The sequence below is a fragment of the Sparus aurata genome, chromosome 10 (genome assembly GCF_900880675.1).
Source record: "Sparus aurata chromosome 10, fSpaAur1.1, whole genome shotgun sequence".
Lineage (NCBI taxonomy): Eukaryota > Metazoa > Chordata > Actinopteri > Spariformes > Sparidae > Sparus > Sparus aurata.
This window is the reverse complement of record NC_044196.1, coordinates 4,044,542-4,071,181: the sequence shown is the minus strand read 5'-3', so window position 1 is coordinate 4,071,181 and position 26,640 is coordinate 4,044,542. Positions and strand designations below refer to the sequence as shown.

General features: G+C 42.4%; 1 protein-coding gene across 1 annotated transcript; it reads left to right on the top strand.

The window, feature by feature from the left end:
• The first annotated feature begins 1,709 nt into the window (after nucleotides 1-1,709).
• On the top strand, nucleotides 1,710-16,232 carry LOC115590037 (uncharacterized). The gene is made up of 7 exons (XM_030431286.1): nucleotides 1,710-1,890; nucleotides 7,066-7,419; nucleotides 7,501-7,611; nucleotides 9,823-10,149; nucleotides 13,275-13,607; nucleotides 14,242-14,562; nucleotides 15,259-16,232. The coding sequence occupies exons 4-7, from the start codon at nucleotides 10,005-10,007 to the stop codon at nucleotides 15,321-15,323; spliced, it is 864 nt and encodes a 287-aa protein (XP_030287146.1). The 5' UTR covers nucleotides 1,710-1,890; nucleotides 7,066-7,419; nucleotides 7,501-7,611; nucleotides 9,823-10,004; the 3' UTR covers nucleotides 15,324-16,232.
• Nucleotides 16,233-26,640: the final 10,408 nt, after the last annotated feature.

Here is a 26,640-nt window from a genome sequence, read left to right as displayed (position 1 = left end):
AGCCACTTGCTGAAGGTTCATGAGGACAGCCGGGAGCACAATACCCACATGACAACATGGAAGGAGTTGGAGGTCGTTTTGCAAAGCGGCTGACAATAGATAAGTGAGAGACGGCACTCTGAGGCTGAGAGATAATGTTTGCACAATGCCTTATTTATATTGTATTTATCACTTGTTTCTTTCTTCAGTTTTTATTTGGTGAGATATTTTGACTTAAAAGAAATAAAATCTTGAATACATACACGCAGTTTTCTGTGTGAGTGCATGAACACTGATTGTGAAATTGACTGCGATGCAAGAGGGCACCAGCTAAGATCTTATAGGGCACCAAATTACTCAGGGCCGGCACTGCATCCACAACAGACACATCAACAACAAAAACAACAGACACATCGACAACAGACTCATCAACAACAAAAACAACAGACACATCGACTCCATGATGTGAATAGCTATTGTTCTGGTTTGGTGGATGTTTTCTTGCTTTCTTTGTCTTTCTCTTTAAATCATTTCAAACTGGCTCTGCAGTCATTCACAAAAAGACTCTTTTGTCCAAAGTGACTTACAGTAATTCATACATACACTGATGGTGCCGACCTGCACATCAGGAGCAGTTTGGGGTTCATTATTTTGTCCAAGGGCACTTCGACATGCAGACCAGGGGAATTGAACCAACAACCTTCTGATGAACCACAGCAGTCAGTGAGTTGTTTGAGTTGAATAAAGGTAATAATATTTGAACTGCCCCACTTTGTACTTTTATCTAAGTTCAGTTTTATTAGTTTTAGTTGTACTTGAAAAAGTTTAGAACCTTTACGTCAGTGAAACATCTGTTGGTGGCTGAACCTGAACTCAGCATTTCTCTAACAGGGCTGATATCTGGGAAACCACGTGACCACGTGCTGAAGTAAAAACTGAGACAAGCAGGATGCTGATAACAGAAAAGAGACTTAACCTGCAGCAGAGAGACGTGCAGCAGAGAGACCTGCAGAGAGCCCAGCAGAGAGACCAGCAGAGAGACCTGCAGAGAGACCAGCAGAGAGACCTGCAGAGAGACCAGCAGAGAGACCTGCAGCAGAGAGACCTGCAGAGAGACCAGCAGAGAGACCTGCAGAGAGACCAGCAGAGAGACCTGCAGCAGAGAGACCTGCAGAGAGACCAGCAGAGAGACCTGCAGCAGAGAGACCTGCAGAGAGACCAGCAGAGAGACCTGCAGAGAGACCAGCAGAGAGACCTGCAGCAGAGAGACCTGCAGAGAGACCAGCAGAGAGACCTGCAGAGAGACCAGCAGAGAGACCTGCAGCAGAGAGACCTGCAGAGAGACCAGCAGAGAGACCTGCAGTAGAGAGACCAGCAGCAGAGAGACGTGCAGCAGAGACACCTGCAGCAGAGAGACTGGCAGCAGAGAGACCTGCAGCAGAGAGACCTGCAGCAGAGAGACGTGCAGCAGAGAGACCTGCAGAGAGACCAGCAGCAGAGAGACCTGCAGTAGAGAGACCAGCAGCAGAGAGACGTGCAGCAGAGAGACCTGCAGCAGAGAGACTGGCAGCAGAGAGACCTGCAGCAGAGAGACCTGCAGCAGAGAGACCAGCAGAGAGACCTGCAGCAGAGAGACCTGCAGAGAGACCAGCAGAGAGACCAGCAGAGAGACCTGCAGTAGAGAGACCAGCAGCAGAGAGACGTGCAGCAGAGAGACCAGCAGAGAGACCTGCAGCAGAGAGACTGGCAGCAGAGAGACCTGCAGCAGAGAGACCAGCAGAGAGACCAGCAGAGAGACCTGCAGCAGAGAGACCAGCAGAGAAACCAGCTCCTCCTCAGTCATGTTCAGGTTCAGATCTGCTCCACTGACGCTCCTCCTCACCTGTTCATGGATCATCGCTGTTAGTGGAGGTAAGAGCAGGGCTTGCACTCGCGGGTGTGTGTGTGTGTGTGTGTGAGACAGAGAGAGAGAGAGAGAGAGAGAGAGAGAGCATACGTATTCTTCACATATGACATCTAAAGTTCCAGTTGTTTACATCCTTGTGTGTTGACGTCAAGATCTGAAGCTGGTTTATGATTTGTGTCAGTTGAAGGACCGTTAGCTAGAAATGTGACACACCTCCGATAAGGGAGAGTGGGGTAATTTGTGCCAAGGGGCAAGTAGTGCCACCCCTGTTATCTGGAAAACCATAGAAGAAGTTGGTCATGTGACCACATATTTTCACTCATCCTGCTTCAGAGATAAGCACATTTAAGTTGAAAATTTGTTTTCAATTTTTTGCCCTCCAAAGTAGAATTTCTATGATCAAGGTTTTTTGATTGCTGTGTTTGAACAATTATAGACAAAATTGAAAACAGTTCACACATGTTTTAGTGCTTTAGTAAGCTACACCATGAGTCTATACAGTTAACATGATGCTAGCTCAAAACAGCTTGGGGATGCATTTTTTTCAAAATGGTGGGCTTGGGGTGATTTGTGCCAAAGGGCAAAAAACTTATGATTAATTACTATAAATTACTTAATTGTATTTTATTGTTATTGTACATTGTATCCTTACATTTGATCACTAAAACTATGTGACATTCTTAATTTTGGACCAAAATCCATCATGCCATGCAAATACAAATGGAAGACAGACAGGGTTTCAACTCCTCTTGAAGTGATGGAAAGAGCAGTGAAAGAGGTGCAACAGGGGAAGACTTAACATCAGGTTGAAAAGGAGATGAAGATCTGCAGGATGACCATAAAAAGATATATGAATAAAAAAAAAAATAGGAGAAGTAACAAAGCCAGGCTATGAAAGAACAGCAGTCACCAAACAAGTCTTCAATGAGAACATGGAGAAAGAGCTAGCTGACCATATTAAGACACTAGCAGCAATGTTTCATGGCATAAGTGTCATGAAATGCTGTGAACTGGCTTTTGAGTTCGGATTGGGGTTAGGGTAGGCTGGATCTGTGAAGAGTAAGAGTCAGTTAGGTGTTCATGTGACGGTATAGGCCTTGTTATAGAAAAGTGGCCTTTGATGTTGTTAAAACTTTAAATAAACATAAAAGAGTAATTTTGTATTAAATTTGTCTTGCTTTTATATAGCATTATCGTTTGTGAGATTAAAATGATCTGTTTTACTTCAGTTATCAATGGCACAATTTACCCCAGTGTATTCTCTCTAATAGCACAACTTACCTCGCACCGGGGGAGAGTTGTGCCACAAAACCACTTTTTTTTCTAAAGTTATATTTCTCAAACAGTTTATTTAAGATCCAAAGTGATTTTTCCCAGGGATGCACAACATCCTAAACTATATGTACATGTTTTAGTTGGAGGCATTACTGTTATCCCCTTGCTTTAAAGGCACTTTAAGTAAACATTGGCACAAATTACCCCACTCTCCCCGACCAGGGCGGTTCGTCTAACGTGCAGTGAGCAGCTGTCCTACTGGTGCTGGGGAGAGGTGAGGGAGGGGAACCAGAACCAGAACCAGAATCAGAAATGCCTTTTATTAGTTCTGCAATGAGTGAAATGTGTGCGACACAGCAGCCAAAGCACAGTTCAATATAACAATAGACAATAATTATAGTAAAAAATAAACCATACAATAAAAAGGTAAGAAGAAGAACCAGAGCAGGAATAGAGATAGAATCTTATAAACATAATGTGTGCAAATACAAACAGTGTGGCAGTGTGTTGTTATTAATGGATAATAAATACAAGTATGAAATCTGCCCAGCTGGTGCAAACTAATAGTGCACAACTAATACAATCAGTATTTTCAGTCATAATAATATTGGCAACATGACATCATTGACTTGACATGTAAATGAGCAATACACAAACTGGATGAGATGAATGCAGACAAATTTAAGGCGGCCGGTTCGGGTCAGCACCGGGGACGATCCTCTGAGATGAGATCAGCCCAGAGACGGCTGCTACTGACCCGGTTACTGTGGACGACTGTCCGCTCTGGACCTGGAATATACCTGGATACACAAAAGTATAAAGTCATATTATCATTATTCTGCAGAAAACGTTCTGGTCATTATTCAACACCAGCGCTCAGAAACAACTTGACTGCAGCGTGGATGAACTCGACCACGAGGCTGTAATTCTAGTTAATAACCATTATTTTAATTGAGATTAAAGAGAAGTGAAGCATGTCAGGAAGTTAATGCAAATAAGATGGACAATAGAACTATTTCTTTGATTCATGGAGTAAATGAGTTTATGTTCAGAAAGTCTGATTCAACCTTTTAAAACATGAAACTGACAAATTAATGCTATTTCACTGAAATAATTAAAGAAAATAAAAGTTTTTACAGTTCAGATCACTGAAAGATACTTTTTTACTGATTTCCTCTGTTGGAGGAATGTTTTTGTTAGTGACAAAATTACATTCTTAAAAAAAAAAAAATTATATATATAATTTCACGAACAAGTCAAACAAAGGAACAGACGTACACAATCAGAACCCCTCACCAACCCCACCCTCAGCCCTGGTAAGGTAAAAAATGAAATACATAAATAAACAATTGCATGTGTTCACCTTTGGTGCTGTATGAGGTCCCAAATAATCATAAAATGATAGAAGTTTAGTAGACAAGATAGTACAGGGGAGCAGGTTACATACTGATGTACTAGTTAAACTGATGTAATGATGGTAGTAAGGCCAAGAAAGAGCCCCTTATCTGTTCTTACTTCTCTGGGTTCCTCCTCACACTGAATAGGATTTTTTCAGGTGTGCTGTAGGATGTTTATTCATTTAACCATTGTCTCTGCGATGGTGGAAACTTTTATTTCCATCTCTGCAAAATACACTTTTTACCAGCTGTGCCCACAAGTAATATGAAATATTTTTAGTAAAGCTTGCATCTAGCGTTTGTATATCTCCCAGAATCCATATCCTCGGGTTGGGGGGAATCTTGACATCTGTAGTTTTTGAAGCTATATTAATGATGCATTTCCAATAGTTTTCCAAGCTAGGACATTTCCAGAGCAGATGAAGCAAGTCCCCCTCACAGGTTCTACATCTCTGACAATTTTGAGAGGAGCTGTGGTGTATTTTGTGTAGTCTATATAGAGTATAATATGTTCTATTAGATATATTAAACTGTATTTGTCTGTGTTTTGTTGAGATTATTACCGATTGAGAGATTTCAAGGATATTACACCAGTCATTGTTGTCATATCTTATGTTAACATCTGATTCCCATTTCTACTTTGTATTATTCTTATATATTGTAAGGTTATTATTTAAAATAAAATAAATAGCAGATATCAACCCCTTACTAGTGTTAAACATTATATGTTTTTCAAACGGGGATTCCGGGGGGATATGAGGAAAGTCTGAACAGTTATTGCGGATCCAGTGTCTAATTTGAAAATATTTAAATAAATTATATTTGCGGAGTTTAAATTTCTCTGTCAGTTGTTGAAAGTTTAAAAATGTACCTTGGATATATAGATCTTCAACAGGCGTTTAATTCCTTCCTCACAAAAATCTTGCTGTACACATTACATGCTGTGTTGGAGCTGAATCAGCACTTTTTAAAGTTCATTTATTTGATCAACAATCTGATTAAAAACAACTCTTATATTCATACAAATAATCTGAAAACTGCTGACTATGCTTTAGGATATTTACTTGAGACTTGAGGGTCACGCTTCACTTCAGGTCTGTAAATGTAGGAGGTGTTAGTCAGTGGGTTTACATGACACTCAAGAAACCGAATTACTGTGTTAGTCCGACTATGATTGGGTTTTTAAGATTCATGTATACACCTTAGTCTAACTAAAATCAGACCGGATTGGATTTCTCATAGTCGGATTAAAACACCTAGATTATTTGATTGATTGTTGCATTACTCCTTCATGTATACGTTTCATCAGATTGGATTTGGATTTTACGTTCTGCGCAGGCCCAAGATTTTTTTCCCGGGGCCGTGAGCCGGAAGTAGAAGGACAGCGGAGGCATCTTTCCTCCGAAATCACCGAAAGCAAGAGCGCCATTGTGCATCTAGTTTGTGTAATTATCATGTACACCATATACGAAATGTACAAAGATGTAGCTTCGTCTCACTCTTCGTACACCATCTTTCTCGAATGTGGAGGCAGAGTTTGTCATTTCTCTCAGTTTTACCCCAGTTATCTCAAAATGTATTCAAACATGACTTAATAAAGATATTCTCATGATGAACTCCAACTGGATCCTGATGAACTTCTTGATGTTCAGTGAAGTAAAATATATTGACTCGTTGTCTCATTACATCCCTCATGTCAAACCTTCTCATACACCTTTCGATTCTGCTGTAGCTCATGGACACGTCTCTCTAATAGAGACACCTGAGACAACTGCAGGACAGTCAACGCAGCCATCATAACACTTGTTTATCGAGGCTGTGTTACTGTGGTGAAAGGCAAAACCTGAGCTAATCGACAGAATACAGTATAGTTCAGTCCTGCTGTCAGTGGACGGTCAGGAGGAGCAAAGTGACGACTGGCTGTGAACTGATGTCCTCCATGTGTTTCTGAAGTTAAGCTCAGTAAAGAGGACTTTGTGCTTGTTGTAGTTGTGACAGGAAGATGAAGATGTTTGTGGTGTTTGTGATCCTCGTGCACAGTAAGATAACCTTCCTCCCTCTGATCTGATCGTCACCTCGGTCCAACGTCATGTCTTTAATGTGGATCTGTGTCATCTTCACTTCATCAGTGTGTTTCAGCTGCAGGACCATGTTTTCTTCACAGAAACACATGAAGAACAGATTAAAGGCAGCAGATGTTCACTGTGTCTTTAAACCCTGATGAATGTAGAAGACTGTACAGTCACACTGTCCTCACTTCTGTTCTTCAGGATTAGATCCCTGCAGCTCGCTCACATTCTGATGGCTTCTGTTCACAAACGTAATAATGATGCTTTGCTGACAGCAGCGTCACATGTGGATGTAAATGTTGGCCTTCATTCACACAGAGTCTGAGTTGAGCTTTAGCAGCACAGTTTACAGGCTGCACACACTGCAGAAGACCACATTCACTCATGACATGAAATAAGGGTGCTGTCATTGACCCTCTCTGTCTGTGTGACCTCACAGTTTCCCAGCATGCCTCAGCTGTGGAGCTGTATGAGGGGGACCCGTTTATCCTGCTGCCCTGTGACTTTCCTGCTGATGAACTGAACCAGACCTCAGTGGTGTGGAGCCGCTATGATCTCAATCCTTCAACCGTCCACCAGCGTCAGCAGGAAGGTGATGAACTTAAAGACCAACATCATCTTTACAGCGGCAGAACATCCATGAAGACTGATGCTCTGGAAACTGGAGACCTCAGCCTCAATCTGACAAAACTCCACCTCTCTGACAGCGGCTCCTACACCTGCACCATCAGATGGTTCAGAAGAGGGTTAAATAAAGAAAGGAGAGTGACGGACATACAGCTGCAGGTCAAAGGTCAGCAACTAACCCTAAAACCTCCTGTAGATACAGATCAGAGGTCAGAGGTCATGTTCTTTATGTTTCTGGTTCCCACAGAACGATTCCCATCCTGGGCCAAAGCTCTCCTGGTTCTCCTGGTTCTCCTGGCTGTTGGACTTCTTGTTTCTGGAGCTCTTTATCTACATTTTAGGCCATATTTCATGTCAGGTATGTCACTACTACTACACTACCCATCATGCACCTGGGCAGCATCTTTACTCTGGTAGCTCCCTGACTGTTGAGACAGACTGTAAACAGTGAGGTCTGGGATTATAAGAGAAGGATGAGACAGTGAGGTCTGGGATTATAAGAGAAGGATTATAGCTGCTGCCCAGCGATGGGTCGGGTCCGGGCTATTTTTTGGCAAATTTAGGCAATTCTGAGCAACAAACAAGATGATAAGACAAGACAGTTGACAACAGTGTTCATTTTGGACCACTTGAGGACCTTAACTCACAACTTCTGGAACCAAATACTGTCATTTTTCACTCTGAGCTAATTGGCAAGTGGCAACACAACAGTGGCTTCACAAACGGAGTAAGCATTCACTGTTGTGCAGGCAGATTTAAAACCACTGTAAAAAATTCAGTTATCAAGACAAAAATCTGAAAATACACATATTGCAGCATGAAGATGTATATATTGTGTGTATGTATATTCCATAAGTGAATAACTGATGTTTAAACATGCTGCTTGCATTGACTGCAATTATTCACATGAGAGCACAATTCAAAATGTTCTCAAAAATTCAGTTTTTTGGGTAAATTCTGATATTTGTCAAACATCATCTACCATGACTCTAAAAAATGTAAAATTTTTTCATGAACATTGAAGATTTATTCATCAATTGCAGGTATATGTTTACAGTAGTGTTCACAGTCAAACATTTTCATACACTGTAGGCAAAAATTGTAGGAGGAGTTTTAATAGGTTTAAATGTACAAAAGTTTCTTTTGTATTGGGGCTACAGTTTGATGAAAGTGTGAAGTTCAAGCGGGTTGATTTGTTATGAATTTTCAATGTTTTGAACTGAAGATGCTTGCTATAGCGCCACCATCAGGACTATTGCTTTACAGTTGAGGTAATCTGGCATGAGACTGGACCTTTATGCAAAATGTGGTTAGCTTTCACCCATGGTCCGGTCCAAGCTATTTGTTTATATTTAATTTAGAGGCTTGCTGCAATGCCACCCTCAGAACAATTGTCTTGTGTTTCATGTTGAGGACATCTGACATCTGTCATCATCATCCTTACTGGGTCTTGAACCCATCACCCCTGACACCAAGAACCAGCTCCTAACTCACTGAGCTAATAAGCTGGAAGTGAGGCCTCCTGTGTAGTTTCATATGTCGACTCAGGGAGTCACTGTCCAGGCAGCTGTTGTCAAGGCAGATTTCAAAAATGGTCAAAATGTCAGAAATTCTGTTACCTGAACAAAAGTCTGATAATACATAAATTGCATCTTGACAGCATGGAAATGTTGGTGATTTGTTTTTAACTCTAAGTGTTTTGCTTCAAAGGGGAAAATCTGATGTTTAAAAATGCCACTCTTACATTGACTCCAGTTGTTCCCATGGGAGCAGAATTCAAAATGTTCTCAAAAATTCAGTTTTTGAGATAAAATTCTGATATTTACCAAACTTCATCAATCATGACTCAAAATATTCTCAATTCTTTTCAGGAAGATTGAAAATGTATTTAGCAAGAATTTGATAGTATATGTTTACAGTACTGTTTACAGTCAAACATTTTGATGCACTGCAGGCTTAATTTTTGATAAATCAAAAATCTGAGAAAAAAGTTTTGTGCAGGACGGTCTGAAGTTGCTCTCTAGCAAGTTTGGTGCCAATTGAGCAAAAATTGTGGGAGAAGTTTTATAAGTTTTACAGGTTTTGAAAAAAACTGAGTTATGGACTTCATAATTTGTAATGAGTTTAAGTGGACTAAAGTTTCAGCAGTATTTGGGCTACAGTTTGGCGAGACTTTCAAAACTGTAGCATGTACTGTTGATTTTGTAGGTATTTTTAAATTTTTGTACCCCCCCAAGTGGAATATTGACATGTCCTTGGAATTAAGTAAATCTGCCATGGGGCTCGACATTTCTGTCTGTCCTAAAGTTTGGTGAGTTTTCGCCCATGGGATGATGGTATGACTTTCTCAGAAGAAAGAAAGAAAGAAGAAGAAGAAGAAGAAGAAGAAGAAGAAGAAGAAGAAGAAGGAGGAGGAAAGAAAGAAAGAAAGAAAGAAAGAATTCCTAGGAATACAATAGTGTCCTGGCAGCTTAGCTGCCTGGACCCTAATGAGACAGTGAGGTCCTGTTACCATTACAGTTCCTGCTGCTGTCTGTACAGCTGATGTTGTGGTTTGTTGTCCTCTCAGTCTACCAGGTGGAGGTGGATTAAAGGGCGGAGTCTGTCCAGCTGCCCTGCAAAACCATAGTTTGCCAGCCTAAAACTGGTAAAGTGGAGTGGAGGGACAGAGGTGACAGGAAGGTCCATGTGTATCAGAAAGGTTCTGACCAGCCTGAAGAACAGGACAGATATTACAGAGGTCGAACAGAGATGAAGAGAAACCTGCTGGAACCTGGAGACCTCAGTCTGACCCTGAAATACCTCACAGGCACAGACAGTAACACCTACACCTGCACCGTCTACAACAGGGAGGGAAGCAACCTGATGGAGAAACAAGTGGTGCTGAAGGTCAAAGGTCAGTACTTTCTCTCTCTCTCTCTCTCTCTCTCTGTTTCTCTTTTAGTGAGTGTGAGTGTGCATTTCAGCGAGCGAGTGTGTTTCTATCTTTTGTGTGTCTGTGTGTTAGATTTATTTCTGCAGTAGTATTCTGTGCTGTAGTTTTAGTGGATCAGTATCAATCGTCCTCAGCTGGAGACGCTCACACACAGACACAGAGTCAAACTCTGTCCGACTGTTAATTGCTCTGTGGAGGATTGCAGTCCAGCAATCAGAGAAAAAGTCAGTTATGACGGTATAAATTCCAAATCTAGGATGAATAATGGAGTTGTTATTTTTCTGGACAGTATTGATAAAGTCAGCACGGTTGTTGAACGAGTTGTAGTGATCCAGGACACCTTTGTTCAGGTGGTACCGCTGGTTCATCCAGCCAGAAACATCATTCTGTCCAGAGTTCCTCCGTTCATTAGTAATGAAATGTTGCAGAGAGAACTGGAGAGACACAGACAGTTAATGTCTCCAGTCAAACTGATTCCTCTGGGCTGTAAACCTCAGCACCTGAGACATGTTGTCTCTTTCAGAAGTCAGGTCTTCATGGTTCTGAAGAACAACACTGAGGAGGTCAACTTGATGTTGAAGTTCACAGTGGAGGATTTTGATTATACTGTTTATGCTTCTTCTGAGAGGATGAAATGTTTTGGATGAATGAGTCAAATAGTTACTTCTTCTTTTTCCTGCTTTGTTCACTCTTTTTTGTTTTACACCTTGTTTCTTTGCTATGGGAGACATAAGAACAGGCAGCTAGAATCTAAATGGAGCAAGGGCTGATGGGAAAAGGGCGTCTCTTTTCAAGCTGTGTTCTCTCAACAAGCTGGATGTTATTTTGGTACAGAGACACACAGTACTGCTGATAACCAGACTGACTGGAGGACAGAGTGGACTGCTGAAACCTTCTTCAGTCACAAACCAGTAACAGTTGTGGGGCTGGACTTGTTGTTTCCACAAACTTTCTATCTCAGTCTGTAGAAAGTGAAGAAGTTATTAAAGGCCGTCTGTTAAAAGTGAGAGCAGTGTGTGAAGACGTAAAGATGGTGTTTATTAATATTGATGCTCCGGCTGTGGGAGTGGAGAGAGTGGTGTTTCTACATGTTTTAAATGAAGTGATTGATAAATGTAATAATGAGGAATATGTATTTATGGGTGGAGGTTGTACCAGTACTGAGGACAGCAGGTGGAACCATGCAGAGCCTCATGCTGCCTCTCACACTCGTCTGCTTCACCTCATGGAGGCTCAGGAGTTGTGTGATGTGTGGAGAGACAAAACACCTGGACACACCTGAAAATAACTCACTGTCTGTGGCCAGGCTGGATCGCTTTATTGTTTTAAACATCATTTTAATGTGTTTAAAAGTTGTGTTATCAGCCCTGTTGGCTTCTTTGATCACTCACTTGTGACAGCTTCTGGTTTTATAACATGTAAAACCAACAGTGCCTGTTGGCATTTTAACACGGCCTAAGTGGAGGATAAGAACTGCAAAGAAACACCAAAGTATGAACTCTGAGTTTGTGTCTTTACAACAGTGGTGGGGATTTAGAGAATTCCAAATCAGGAAACTCTGTCAGCAGAACACTCAGAATGTCACAAAGACCTGATAAGTTCAGTAAAAGCTCTGGGGTCTGAAGTGAAGGAACTCTGAGAACCAGCTGAGGCCACCAGAGACCAGAACCAGACTGGGACACTGAAGTTAAAAAGTCTCTTTTAGCTTCCTGCTGGGTGTCTCAGTTCAGGGGGTTCTGGTTCAGTCCAGCTTCCAGACTGTAGCCCAGATGGATGTTCCATCACACTTGGTCTTTGGGCTGGAGCGTAAGAATGGACAGAAGAGGTTCATTCACAGTTTAAGGTCTGACACTGGGCAGCTGCTGACTGATCACACTGCAATCCACAAACATGCTGTCAACTTTTCCAGAGAGCTGTTTAAATGTGAGCACAGAGAGCAGCAGGCAGCGTCTCTCAGCTTCTACACTGGTCTTCCTCAGGCTGAGCAGCAGAGTCATGTAGAGCTGGAAGCAGCTCTCTCCTCTGATGAGCTCTATGCTGCTCTGCAGAGCATCAGAGTGGGAAAGCTCCAGGAATAGACGTCTACCTGTTGACTGTTAAAGTTTGTTGGTCACAAAGTGAAGCTGTCAGTGTTGGTGGAGTGGAGAAGAAGCTCAGTGTGTCTGGAGGGTTGATCCGGAAGACGGGGGCTGAATACTGAGGAGTGTTTTTAGGTGATCCTTCATTTGTTCTTTATAACTGGGAGGATATTAAAGGTCGTCTAGCAAGGTGGAAGTGGATTAAAACAAAAATGTCCTACAGAGGTCGAGTTCTCATCACCAACAATTTAGTATCGTCCACTTTATGACATCACCTGTCATGTGTTGTGTTTGTCTCTGTCATTAACTCTGATGTGAGTCCTGTCTGTCCATTTTGTCCTCATCCTGAGAGTGTTTCTCATTGTTTCATGGAGTGTTGTCGACTGCTGCCTCTGTTTGTGATGTTTGAACATGTTTTCAGACTATTTGGGGAGTTTTTTCATTCTGGGCCTTCCCCCATCGAGTAAACTGGATTTGGCCCCAGAAAGACCCTCAACCCCTTAGGGGTGGAAAAAGCGGCAACACCTCCACGACCCTCACGTATAAGCGGAAAAGAAAACGGAATGGAACGGAACGGATGTTCATTCTGGGCTACATGTCCTCTCAGAGAAATAAAGACAAATGGCAGCTTCTTAATTTCATTATGTGGAGGACAAAGATGGCCGTTTATCTGAGCAGAAGAAACAGAACTGAGACAGCTGTGGATGATGATGCTGTTTTCATGTTTGTAAAAATGTTGAAAGGCCGCTTAATGATAGATTTTAGTTATTACAGAATGATGAAAGATATGTAAAGTTTTCCAGTGTGTGGTGTTATAAACATGCGTTCTGTTGTGTTGTTGATGACGAGCTGTTCTTTGGATGTGACTGACATGATTTAGATTCTGTGAATCTTCATTTATTAACCGTGTTGTTTTTAGATTGTGGTTTTTATAATTTATTCATAATATCTTGAATTTTTTATAAAGTACTGTTGAAATCTCTCTCTCTCTGTTGTTGTGGTTTGTAGTTCCAATCTACCAGGTGGAGGTGGATTCAGGGGTGGAGTCTGTCCAGCTGACCTGCAAAACCACAGTTAAACTGCCTGAAAATGCTAAAGTGGAGTGGAGGGACAGAGACAACAGGAAGGTCCATGTGTATCAGAATGGTTCTGACCAGCCTGAAGAACAGCACAGATATTACGGAGGTCGAACAGAGATGAAGAGAATCCTGCTGAAAACTGGAGACCTCAGTCTGACCCTGAAATACCTCACAGACTGGGACAGTAAGACCTACACCTGCACTGTCTACAACAAGGAGAAACACATCCTGATGAAGAAACAAGTGGAGCTGGAGGTCAAAGGTCAGTGCTGTAGATACAGGTCAGTACTGTAGATACAGGTCAGAGGTCAGTAGATACAGGTCAGTACTCTAAATACAGGTCGGAGGTCAGACAGACATCCATCAGCTGATTGATTTCCAATCAGAGTTGACAGGATTGATCTGAACGTGATGTTTTTATTTGACCCAGAAGAAAGTTGAAGGAACTAGCTGAAAGAAACAACAAATGTTTTCATCACTGAGAACAAAGAAATGCAGCTTTAATAGTTTGTATCAGTTATTGATTGATGATCAGTTCTCAGCTGATTCAACAAATCTTCACTTCCTGTTGAAGAAGTTGATCAAAGAAAATGTTAAATTTGACGTCCAGAAATGTGAAAGTGACAAAGAGAAGCAACAAACAGCAGTTCAACACTGAGATGAGACATTACTGTGAAGACCACAGGGACAAAACATCACAACACCATCAGGACTCTGATCATGTCCAACACCTTGAAAACCTGGTTTTACTTCCTGTGTTTCTGTCCCCTGTTACCTGCTGCTCTCATCTGGTTCTGTCCTTCAGCTTTCTCTACTACTTTGTAATCAGTCAATAAAGTTATTCAAAACTGCTGCTGCTGTCTGAACAGCTGATGTTGTGCTTTGTTTCCTCTCAGACTGTCAGGTGGAGGTGGAGGAGGGGGAGGAGTCTGTCCAGCTGCCCTTCAGAACTACACCTGACCTGCCGGAGGACGCTAAGGTGGAGTGGGACTGCTCAAACAGGACAGTCCACCTGTATGAGAACAGATCTGACCAGCCTGAGAAACAGCACCAGGATTACAAAGACCGAACAGAGATGAAGAAAGACCTGCTGGAGACTGGAGACCTCAGTCTGACCCTGAATTACCCCAAAGAGACAGACACGGGAAGATACAGACGTAGAGTCTACAACGAGGAAGGAGGCATGAGAGAGAAAAGAGTTACGCTCAAAGTCAAAGGTTGGTATGAAGATACAGAACAGAGGTCTGTGTGTCTGTCTCTGATTGGCTGCTTGTTTCTGGTTGGCTGCTTGTCTCCAAAGGCTACTTGTCTCTGGTTGGTTGCTTGTCTCTGGTTGGCTGCTTGTCTCTGGTTGGTTGCTTGTCTCTGGTTGGCTGCTTGTCTCTGGTTGGTTGCTTGTCTCTGAAGGCTGCTTGTCTCTGGTTGGTTGCTTGTCTCTGGTTGGCTACTTGTCTCTGAAGGCTGCCTGTCTCTGGTTGGTTGCTTGTCTCTGGTTGGCTGATTGTGTCTGGTTGGTCGCTTGTATCTGGTTGGTCGCTTGTCTCTGGTTGGTTGCTTGTCTCTGGTTGGCTGCTTGTCTCTGGTTGGCTGCTTGTCTCTGAAGGCTGCTTGTCTCTGGTTGGTTGCTTATCTCTGGTTGGCTGCTTGTCTCTGGTTGGCTGCTTGTCTCTGGTTGGCGCTTGTCTCTGATTGGCTGCTTGTCTCTGGTTGGCTGCTTGTCTCTGGTTGGCTGCTTGTCTCTGGTAGGCTGCTTGTCTCTGGTTGGCTGCTTTTGTCTGGTTGGCTGCTTGTCTCTGGTTGGTTGCTTGTCTCTGGTTGGCTGCTTGACTGTGGTTGGCTGCTTGTCTATGGTTCGCTGCTTGTCTCTGGTTAGCTGCGTGTCTCTGTCTAACTGTCCTCTGTCTCCTCTGCAGGGAACATCAGGAACAGAAGCAGCTCCACTGATCCGACTCCTCTGATGGCTGATCAGTATGTTTGATCGGTCTGTTGGTCTGTCTTTGATGATTGATCTGATGTGACTTTGTGACTGTGACTAAATGGAGGTGAAGGAGCTGATGGACAATGGATGAAGACTGGAGGACGCTTCGTCAGGCTCTCACACAGTCTACACACTCACTATTGATGACTATTGATTAGTGATGTCAGAGTGATGTCACATGGTGGTTTGGACTGAAACATGTGGTTTAGATCCTTTGAACTCTGACAGTAAAGTGTAAATACAACCTCAGATGTAGAGACAGCAGGTCTCTGCAGTAACAACATGTATCATTACCTTTACAGAGTTTCTACAGATAGAAACAGTCACATTTTGTCATGACTGTAGATTCTTGTTCGTTATGTTCTTGTGTCTGGTTTTGTCTTGTGGTTTCTTGTATTTGTTTTCCATGTCCTTGTATCTTGTCTTGTGTCTCTTGTTTTTCCATGCCCTCATGTGGCCTTTAAGTTCTCCTGTGTTTTTTCCTATGTTCCGTCTGGCTCCCTCTGTCTATTGCTTTGTTCCCTTCATGTTCTCATGTGCTCCTCCCCTTCGTTACCTCACCTTTTGGTCCACCTCACCTGTTCCCCGTCTTGTCATCAGTGTCTGTGTATTTAGTCTCTGTGTTCCCTTCACTCCTTGTCTGGTCATTGTTCTTGTCAGCCTCTGTCTCGTCCATGCTCTCGTCCATGCTCCCGTCCATGTGCCTGCTCCTGTCTGTTCCTTGTTCCCCCACGTCTTCCCTTTAACCCCCCGCCTGACACATTTAACACTTTTAATACCTTTTAATGCCACTTTATATGGAATTTAAGACCAAACCTTTGATGGAAATACACACCAAAAGTGAAATATAAACATGTATTGCATATACTAATTATTGCTGTAAGCTTTTAAAATAAAAAGATTATTTAATCAATTAATTAATGGACATTCTTTCATATTTTAAATGTTTTTTAGAGTCCAACGTCTTTAATGTGGATCTGTGTCATCTTCACTTCATCAGTGTGTTTCAGCTGCAGGACCATGTTTTCTTCACAGAAACACATGAAGAACAGATTATAAGATATCAGATGAAGATTCCTGTCAGACAATCAGAGTTCATCACTGATGTTCTGGTAAACAACCACCATGTCCGCCCAGCAGGCTGCAGCACTTTATTAATACAGATAATGAACCATAAAAAGAAAGAAAAGAAAAGACATATCTGATTAAACAGTCACATCTGGATCGATGTGATGATGTTAAACAGCTGATCACATGTTCCTCTTTATGATAGATTATATTTTATAATATCTTTAAACCTCCTGATGAAACACATCTGTAACAGATATATAAACATGTGTCTCAGGTGTTAAAGGTGACACGCCTGTCTTAGTAAATCAATCAATAACAAGTCTGAACTCTCTTGTTGCTAGGAGCGGCAGCCTCCCGCAGCGCGCTCTCTGATTGGCCCGCAGTCCGTCACCTCGGGCCAATCAGACGCCAGTGCGTCCACCATGAGAATCCATGATGTTCTTTTTGTTTCTTTCATCAAATTATCAATACAACGATTCATCATCAGGCTGATCAGAGTGGCATCTAAAAGAAAGCCTTGCCTCCCCAGTTGGTAGCAACGAATCCAAAGAAAAGTTATGGCCAATTTGACATCTACGAGCGCGAATCTCCAATCTCCGACTGCCGTGAATGTAGCACGAGATGACGTCAGAGCAAGAGACGCTTCGTTTGGAAAACTGAGTGGCGCGAAGCGAAGAGCAGGAGTCGCGAGGAAAGGAGACACGGGAGGAAAGAGGTAAAAACTGATGAACTATCTATCAAGAAATGAAATAATATCAAAGCACAGTGCTAGTATAGCTGCGATGCTGATTTAAGATGATAAAAATCAGGTTGAAGAACGTTATTTCGCTAACTATACATGTAATGTTAGCTAGGTCTGACGTCACTTCTGTGTAAAGTAAGTTAACGTTAGGCTACAAAAGCTAATATTGATTCAACGTCTGTCAAGGAAAACACGGTAAAGTTACTTTGAATCTGACAGAAATGAAGAGGAAAGGTAGCATATGAAGTGAGCAAGGTAGAAGGAGGAGATGAGGTGGAAGGAGAGAGAGAAAGGCGACCAGGGAGAGGAGAAGGAGGAGGGAGAACACCACAGCGATGAAGATACGAGGAGGGAGAGCAACACCGAGATGAGGAGGAGAAAGAGAGAGACAAGATAACGTGCAGGGCTCAGACACTGAAAGGGAAAGCAGAGTGCTGAGCATCACCAACCATCTCTAGTCCAGCTGCTCCACATGGTGTGGACATTGTTGCTGTGTAGTAAACTAAGTTACATATCAATAAGAACAACACATGACAAAAACGGACATTTTGCTCATAAAATTAAGGTGCATTTAGGAAAAAGTGCTCAAATGCAAAAGGGACTTCTTCAAATAAATATACATATTCATGTTTGCTTGAATATGAATAATTGTGGAAACTTGTAAGTGAAAGTGTGATGAGATGGGGACAGAGTTTTAATATTCTGTGTACAATGTATTTTAGTTCTATTGCTCAGCTTAAATTCCCAAATTAAATAAATGAACCTAAAAATACTCTCCCAGGCTAAAATGTTAGTGTGTGTTAACACAGTCTGATGGTTATAACTAATCAATGATGGTTCTACATTGATTGTGTTTTTACTAGTTATATTCTATAATGAGTTGAGATGTAATGCAGTTTTAATGTTTCCTCCCCTCCATCTTCTAGACGTAACCATGTCCAGGTGTGAGGTGCCAGTGCAGCCAAAGCAAGAGAGTTTCCCTGAGTCCCTCCAGGAGCCAGGAGAATCTTCAGCCACTGGTACAAATCTCACCTGGTTAGAAGACTCGCAATCCAAACATGCAGCGCACTGTTCTGCTTGTAGGCATTTTTCCCTCCCGATGCTCCAAGGACTGTTTTCATCTCATTCAAGGGTTATCGTAACTGGAAAAAAGCTGAAATGAAAGACAGTGGTTTCTGTTTCTGGTCCCAGCTGTGACTTTACTGAGATTCACCCAGTGTTAGCAGCAGGAGGACGGTCAGCTCACCTCCCAGAGCCTCCAGCTGAATCACTGGACACTGATTTAGGGACCGTCATTAAATTACTGAGCAGAAATATATTAATACAAAATAATTGTAGTTTTTTTTCGGTATCTTCCATGTCATGTGGCCCACTGACTCCAAACCAGCAGTTTATAAGCAGCGGTATTTAAAAATGAATTAGATTCAACAAATACGTTTTTGCATTGTGCCATTTTTTTGTAAGTTAATGACTCAGAGCACCGCTGCTACAAATATTTATAGGGGAAAAACTGTGTTATAGTTTTTTAATGTCTCTTCTTTTACATGTACAGTATACAGCCTGTATGAACCTACTCACGCAATGTTTTTGTACTTTTTCAGACTGGGGGCAAAATGGACTTTTATATGACTTCTTTTCAGGTTTATGGAGATGTTCTTATGTAACATACCCTTTTGTAACTCTGTGAGCCTTTTTGTGTAATTTGTTGATACAGCAGCTCAGATTTTCATGCATGAAATGTCCCTTTCATGTCCCCTTAACTGCTGTGAATACTGTATATATTCTACTGTATTTCTCATGACTTTATCAGTAAAGACCTTACCTGTCAGAAAGTGTTCAAGCTACTGAGGGACAAATAGGGAGAATGTGTGTTCTGAGTAAACAATAAAAGCGATGTCCAGTACCTTGTTTGAGTGCCGTGCCCATTTATTACTACAGTGTATTTACGCTCACCTTAGTACAGCTCAGTCCATAGATCTTCATGGGTAAGTTTTTATTTGGATTGTTTCTTCTTGTACAAATGCTGTCTGCAACACTGGCACTCTGACACAGTCAAATCTGTTTGCTTCCCCTCTCACACATCTGCCACTTATCACCTGTGTCTTACCTTAATGCCTTTCCTGTGATAATGGCCCATCTACAGTAGTGTTACCATACTTCCATCTCCTATTAATTGAGATCACATTGTATGGTCACTTATTCCTAATATGTACTGTTTCACATGAAGCCTCAAATACAAGACATTGATTGCATGAGATAAAGTTGTCTGTATGAGTTTGTAAATGGCAGCCCGTGTCCTTGTGTACTGTGATTAAATTCAGTATATATACGTCAACCATATGTTGCCACCCCTCAAAAATTCCTGCCCCCCCTCTCGCCACCCCATAAATATGTTTCTAGATCCGCCCCTGGATCCGGACCTGATGGATATGTTCATCCTGATATCACGAGCGTTTCGTCAGCACACGTCATCATCGGTCGGAGCAGATCAGAGTGATTAAAACAGCTGATCAGTCTGTCGAGTTAACGGCCTCTGTGATGGCGGCTTTGAAAGGCACGAGCACGCACGGAACTTCCTGTTTGAGAAAGACTTGCTTTCTACTTTACAAAATAAAAGTCTATCTACTCTCTGAGCTGAAGAATACATGATAAAAGTTGTAATAAGGGAACAAATTCACAAATGTCACAAAATAAAGAGAAACACTAAAACATCCCTCATTAATCTGAAGTGGTTTATTTACAGGTCCAGAACTTTAATGGCGTCTGACCACAGTTAGAAACTTCAGACCAAACCTTCGATGGAAATACTCACCAAAAGTCAAATATATATACATATAATGCATAAACTAATTATTGATGTAAGCTTTTAGAATAAAAAGATGATTTAATCAATGAATAAATGGACATTCTTTCATATTCTAACTTTGTGGTACTCTGATGGTACAAAGGTTTCTTGCTGCATAAGTCCTGTCAACAGCTCCATGTGGGTCTTTGTTCACATTTGTTTTATATTTTATCATCTTTAATGAAAAATGTTTAATCATTTTTGACCAATAACTCAATATTTTGCTTAAAACTTCTGTCAGTAAAATGGAATGAACCCAGTTCATGCAGCAAGCTTTGCTCCTGGTGTTATAATAAAGGCAGATTCAGGGTTTACTGAGGTTCTGAAGCTGTAATCTACACAAGTGGCCTCACAGAGACTCCAGCAGTGAAGAGAGGCTCCAGAGGAGGAGGATGATCCCAGAAGAGCAGCAGCCGGCTGGTCAGGAGGGACTGCAACAGCCCAGCAGCTCAGTGTATTAAAAAGGGAAACTTCAGGTCACAACTCAGGTTTTATTTGCAGCTGCTGTGAACCGGAGGAGAAGCCGGAGAGTTAGATGCTCCCAGCTAGCTTTAGTTTCTCACACACCTTCATGTACAGACATGAAGATCAAATCTGACTTTATTATATTATATTATATTATATTATATTATATGATATTATATTATATCATACAGTATATATGGAACACGTACAGGTAGATAGTTCCCTATAAATTAATCTAGTGGTTGAATTTGAGGTAGCTGTGCTCTTCATATCAAACACACTCATTAAGTAACTTATGTAGGCTACTTCTTGGAGAAAGTCCCCAGACTCCCTTAAAAAATATCTCAATTTAGTGAGTTGTTGAACTAAGAGACACTTTATAAACTATGTGAAACTCTGTCTACATCACTTTCTGAACTATTCGAGCCTTCTTGTTCATTCGGTAAACGTTTTACATGAAGACATTCCTTTCTTTGTGTTAAAATAACGACATGTTTACACGTTAGAATGAAAACAAAGGAGGTTCGGTTAACGTGCAGCTGCGAGGTTTGTCCCAGTGGAGTTGCCATAGTAACCCGTCAGAGGCTCGCGCTGCACTTTAACGAGCGTTAACGAATAAAAACAAAGTTTGTTGTTATTGTAAGTGCGCCGCTCAGATCGCTTTTCTTGTGATTATTGATGAGAGATTAGAGATGAGCCGTCCACGGTAGTGACGTAGTGACAGTCTGGATGAACGTGTGTGATGGACTTTGTGCTGTTTGCTCTCAGACTCATCTCCCGCCAGATACAAGTATACACACGTTAGCTTAGCATGCTAGCTGTAAACAGTGTGACTGTGTGAAAATGTCTAAAGTCCAGATTCTGAGATCGTTGGTGAAGCAGCGACTGACTGCGGCTGCTGAGGAGATATGTGCGCTGTTTGAAAGGACGATAGCAGAGTACGAGGAGGAACTGTGTCGGTCCACAGAGCAGAACCAGCGACACCGGAACCTACTGGACTCTGCTTTAACGCCTCAGCTTCGGTTACACAGAGCAGGTTCGTTCTCCTCCTTCTTCACTGTCGGCACCGACACAAATCTGCATCTTTGTTCAATAGCTTCCGGGTCATGTGACCCATTGACTCAGAACCAGAGCCGAACTGTGTCCAGATTCTGGTTGAGTGAGACACATCTCTTTGTATTGGACTTTAGTGCTTTTTCTACTTTCAATTACTATTTAACTGGGAAATCAGCATTTTTATCAATAGATTAGATCAGTTTAGATGAAACTTGTTCACATGTATATTCACTGTTTTTAGTCAGTAGCTTCCAGGTCATGTGACCCATTGACTCAGAACCAGAGCCGAACTGTTAATATTCTGTTGGGAAATCAGCATTTTTATCAATAGATTAGATTAGATATAACTTTAGATATTATTAGTTTAGATATAACTTTAGATATTATTAGTTTAGATATAACTTGTTTACATGTATATTCAGTGTTTTTAGTCAGTAGCTTCCAGGTCATGTGACCCATTAACTCAAAGTCCACCCTGAAATGTCTCCCTATAGGTGAGATCAACACATCCAGGTACTTTGCACTTGTGTCACCTTCCAGTCACAAAAACAATCCTTCTGATTTGTAAAAAAACAAACAAACTGTGGTCACAACTTTACAAAGACTGTCAGATTCACTTCCGTCTACAGACACAATCGCTCACTTGTCATTCACTCAGTGACATCATGAACTGACCTGTGGTCAGGTGTTTGACCCAGACGTCACGTATTGACTGGCCGGGTCGGATGTGAGTTCTACAGGACGGTAGTTTTTAAGTGACAGAGGGTTTTTTGGTACCGGGATGATGGTGGCTTCTTGTAGCAGGAGGTAACGATCTTCTGGCTCAGGGAGGAGTTAAATCATCTGTGAGGACACGAGTCAGTTGGTCCGTCCGCTCTTTAAGCACATGGTCAGGTATATTGTCAGGACCTGCAGCTTTCTGTAGGTCGACTCTCCTCAGTGTCCAATGGACATCAGCTGGGTTGAGACTGAGATCCTGGTCGTCCTGGTGAAGGGGGCTTTAATGGTGGGTGTTTTATTTAGTGCATCAAACTGTCCAAAACCTGCTTTGCATTCCTGATCGCTCAGTTCAGGTTGGTAGGGGTGGTTAATCGGCCCAATTTCCCGATTCGATTCGATTGCGATTATTGAAGTCTCGATTCGATTACAAATCGATTTTCGATTATTAACGATTATTGATTAGATTTTCAATTATTAACGATTATTGATCTTCCATTTAACATCAGTCAGCTGCTGAATTAATTTACTTATCTTTTGAGTAACAGCTCACAGCACCTTTAATATTGTATAGTGTAATGTAATATCAAAATTATGATTTTTAACTTTGCTTTTAATGTAGTGTTTCACTGTTAAAAGAAAGCTGCCAAGCTCAGCAGCCGGACTCATGTTAGAAGCATTGTTGGTGACGAGAACCAGGGCGTGTTTCTCTGTTCCCCACTCGTCTGCCATTGCTTTGAGAAACTCACACATATTTGCGCTTGTGTGGTTATCATCCATAGCTTTCGTCTGAAGTACGTAGGACATTAGCTTCCATTAACTGCTGACATAATGAGCTGTAACAGTCACGTATGAGACTGTAGCTCTGGATGTCCAGGCATCGCAGGTTATTGCTACCCTGTGAGCAGAGTTGAGGGACTCTTGCACAGAAAGCTTTGTCTCCTTGTAAAGATTTGGAATCGATTTAAGTGTGAAAAAGCTCCGGGATGGAATAACATATCTTGGCTCCAGACTGTGGACCATGTAGTGGAAGCCAGTTAGAGGAGTACTTCAGTTTGTATTACTATTTCAAAAAAAAATATATATATATATTATTTTTTTTTTTTTTTTAAATCGATTTTTGGAAATGTAATAATCGAATCATAATCGTCAATATTATAATTGTGATTAATCAATAATCGATTTTTTTCACCACCCCTACAGGTTGGGTCCAGCTGACCTCAGGGCTGCCATGTCATCAGATTTGAAAGCTGTATTCTGAGCATTGCTCGCTCCTCATTGGTCAGCCAGGGTTTCTGGTTTTATGACACAGACATTCTCTTTGCATTTGTGTTTGTATCCAGTTACAGCTTCTGCATTCTGCTCCACATTGACCGTTTGCTGGCCAGTGGCTGCAACTTTAAACATAAAGCAGACAGAACATTCAAAGCAGTCCTACAACACACTTATGCCCAGTCAGAGGAGCCCAGGTGGGGCGGCGGACTGCTTTAAAAGCCCCCTTGATGTTAGTGTACTGATGGTGTAGTGTGTAAACTCCCCGAGTCACAGAGTCCTCATGTTGGTGATAACCAGGGAGAACCTTCTTCATGTTGGCCTGGTTGAAGTCTGCAGCAACAGAGACCTCTCCAACAGGATGTGTGGACTGTAGCTCACTGATGGAGCAGTACTGAGTGTTCAAGACCTCCTCAGTGTCTTCACTGGGGAAATGTATACTGCCATGATGACATCACAGTACGTTCCCTGGGTATGTAGAGAGGGCGACATATAACAGTCAGGGATTTAATGTAGGAGAGCAGTGACTAGAGACTATTGTGGGATTTGTACCAGTAGTTATTTATGTATATTCACTCCAGCAGCCTGAGTTTTATCCCTGAGAGTTCAGCTCCTGACCGCCCAGAATGATGTTAGCCCCTCCATGTAAATGGTGTCTGGGACGGTTGAGTTCAACCAAGTCTCAGTGAAAATCAGGGCTCAACAGTCTCTTCTGTCCCTCCTGGAGGCTAATTTCCAGCCTCAGGTAGCATGAATTCAGACTTTTTACAATGCGGCATTATGATGTTGTTATTTCGGTGTCCTTTTGATTTATTGATTGTGGTCAAATCACAGAGGAATCTTTTTGTTTTGGGTTTACATTAATGTGGCAAGACAGATCTATTGTTTTTAACACACCTGTTAAGAAGCTGCCACTCAGTGGAGACAGATGGACTGATGCTGATGTGACAGGTCGTCTCCCTCCCTGCCACTATATGGCACTGTGCCAACTGACTGGGCATCCTAAATGAGGGGCGGCACAATGCACCCTTACATATAGAGGTGCAGACACACCTGTCTCTTCCTCTTTCCTCCGGTGGCTGCTGCCTGTCCATTGCGGTGGTTCAGCGTGGCTGCTGCAGGTGTACAATCCTCCTCATTCAGGTAATGCTCTCTGCCAGTCCTCCGTTGTGCGTCTGTGCGTAAATGGGCATTTTGGTGATTTGATCTGCGCTCTTTGCAGCGCAAGCGGCTGCGGAGACTGTGGGAGACGAAGCGCTCTGCCAGAAGCCCTCCCTGGATGCGCTCCCTGTTCCTTTCAGTAAGTCCACAATTGTCTGCTGTCCGGCGGCTCCGTCGCCCAGTTCCAAGCTTAATATTACTTTCCTGTTCTGGTAGCTGAGTGATTGACCTGCGGCACAAGCCATCATTCCGCCGTAGCTCTGGGGCGTCACTGTAGCTTCACGGAGTGGTATGTATGAGTTTATTTTGCTAGAAATGTTGTTTTTTTATTACGTATACATGTGCGCTAAATTATAGTTATGTGCCTTTCTTGTAGAGGCCGTGGTGAATGGTTGACCTGTGTTCAGCCATCTTTCCCAGGATCTACGCTGCTGTTTTGGCTCTATTAAATTATTGGACGTCCTGGCTCTTACTGATGACTTTCAGTTTGCTAATCAGCCGTGTGGCTACCCTATGAATGTGTTTTGTCTTGGGCTTGTCAATTGAGCTACTGTTGGCGTGGGCCCGGCTCCTCAGCACATGACCATTCTATTAATAAGGCTGCCCACTTCTGAGCCATTTAAAGGGCATTTCACTGTTTTCATTCATTTGTGCTTTAATAATTAGTTTCTATTTTCGTTATTTAGTGTTCTTTGTATTCTGTATTTTGTTTTTATTGTTTTGGTCACACCAGCTCTGTGTAGCACCCGGTTGCATGTTTTAACTTGTTTTTGTGTGCTTTGGTTAGGTGCTGTGGTCCAAGGCGGCAGTTCAGTTCCTGGTGGTGGTCCCCCTTCACGAGTGTCCAGTGTGTGTGTGAGTGCGGTTTCACAGGTGTTTTAATTTATAGACCTCCCTACTTTGGTTTGGCTCTGCCGCCGTAAACTACAGCCCTGCCTTTTAATCTGTTATTGCAGGGTGCTAATTTTTAGGTGTCATTAACTGGTGTGTGTGTGTGTGTGTGTGTGTGTGCGTGTGTGAGCTTTTGATTATTTTCTTTGTTGATTTACTTATGTTAAATAAAGTGTGCTCTTTAAGTGGAAAACTGTCTCTTGCCCCCGTGGTATATCGAACCTGTGTGACCTCATTCATCAAAAGGTATCTTAGAATTTCCTGGGGGTGAAATTACCCCAGGTGGCGTTGTTGCAACTATAACTCCTTCACCACCACGCCACACTACACAGCTGAGAACTGTTCACCTGTTAGCTTCAGGTAGCGCTGGAAGCTCCAGACTCTGGCTGGGTGCCACATGTTCACGGTTCTATTTACGTTGTGCGAGTAGACACGATTAAGAGTTAACAGCCCTGCGATCAAACAAGTGTGAGTAATGCAGCGTGAATATTTACTTTGTGATGTGATATGGAATTAGACCATATCGCATACATCGATATAGTTCAAATTTGCGCTGTGATCCTTGCTCCGGGCGAGCCGCTGACCCGGAGCTCTCTGCACTGCTCCCCCCGCCCCTCCTCCTTCATGCACAGAGAGGGGAGGGGCTGGAACAGACACTCCGGTACTCTTCAACACTTTGGTGGCCGCCGTTGCCCCACACTTTGGCCTTGATACCCCATGAAAAAATATCATCGCACGGCCACCGGACAGCGTAGCGAGCTTGCCTTTAATTACAGCCACCTGAGTGCACAGTAGTCACTCACAGTAACTTCAGTGAGTCCGCGGTTCGCGCAGGTGAAGTCTCATCATCACGATGATCTCACGTGAAAGCCTCTCACACAGCAGCAGCGTCTCAAAACAGAAGAACGAAACTTACAGCACAGAGAGCGAGTTCAGCCGGTTTTGACATGATACGTAACTGACGTATGTGGGGCGATTTAGTCCGGTAAAGTTGGAAATATATTCACAGATTCGAACTTCCCGGATCAATAACTCATAAGTGAAACCTTGTTAAAACACAGACGACGGCTCTTTCCTACCGTAGTGAGGAAGACAAC

What these genes read in the sequence shown, in the direction of transcription:
- LOC115590037 (XM_030431286.1), top strand. Translation starts at nt 10,005, where the DNA reads ATGAAGAGAAACCTGCTGGAACCTGGAGACCTCAGTCTGACCCTGAAA. An exon ending in AGTGGTGCTGAAGGTCAAAG is followed by an intron (nt 10,150 to 13,274) that starts GTCAGTACTTTC and finishes TGTGGTTTGTAG; the next exon opens with TTCCAATCTACCAGGTGGAG. An exon ending in AGTTACGCTCAAAGTCAAAG is followed by an intron (nt 14,563 to 15,258) that starts GTTGGTATGAAG and finishes TCTCCTCTGCAG; the next exon opens with GGAACATCAGGAACAGAAGC.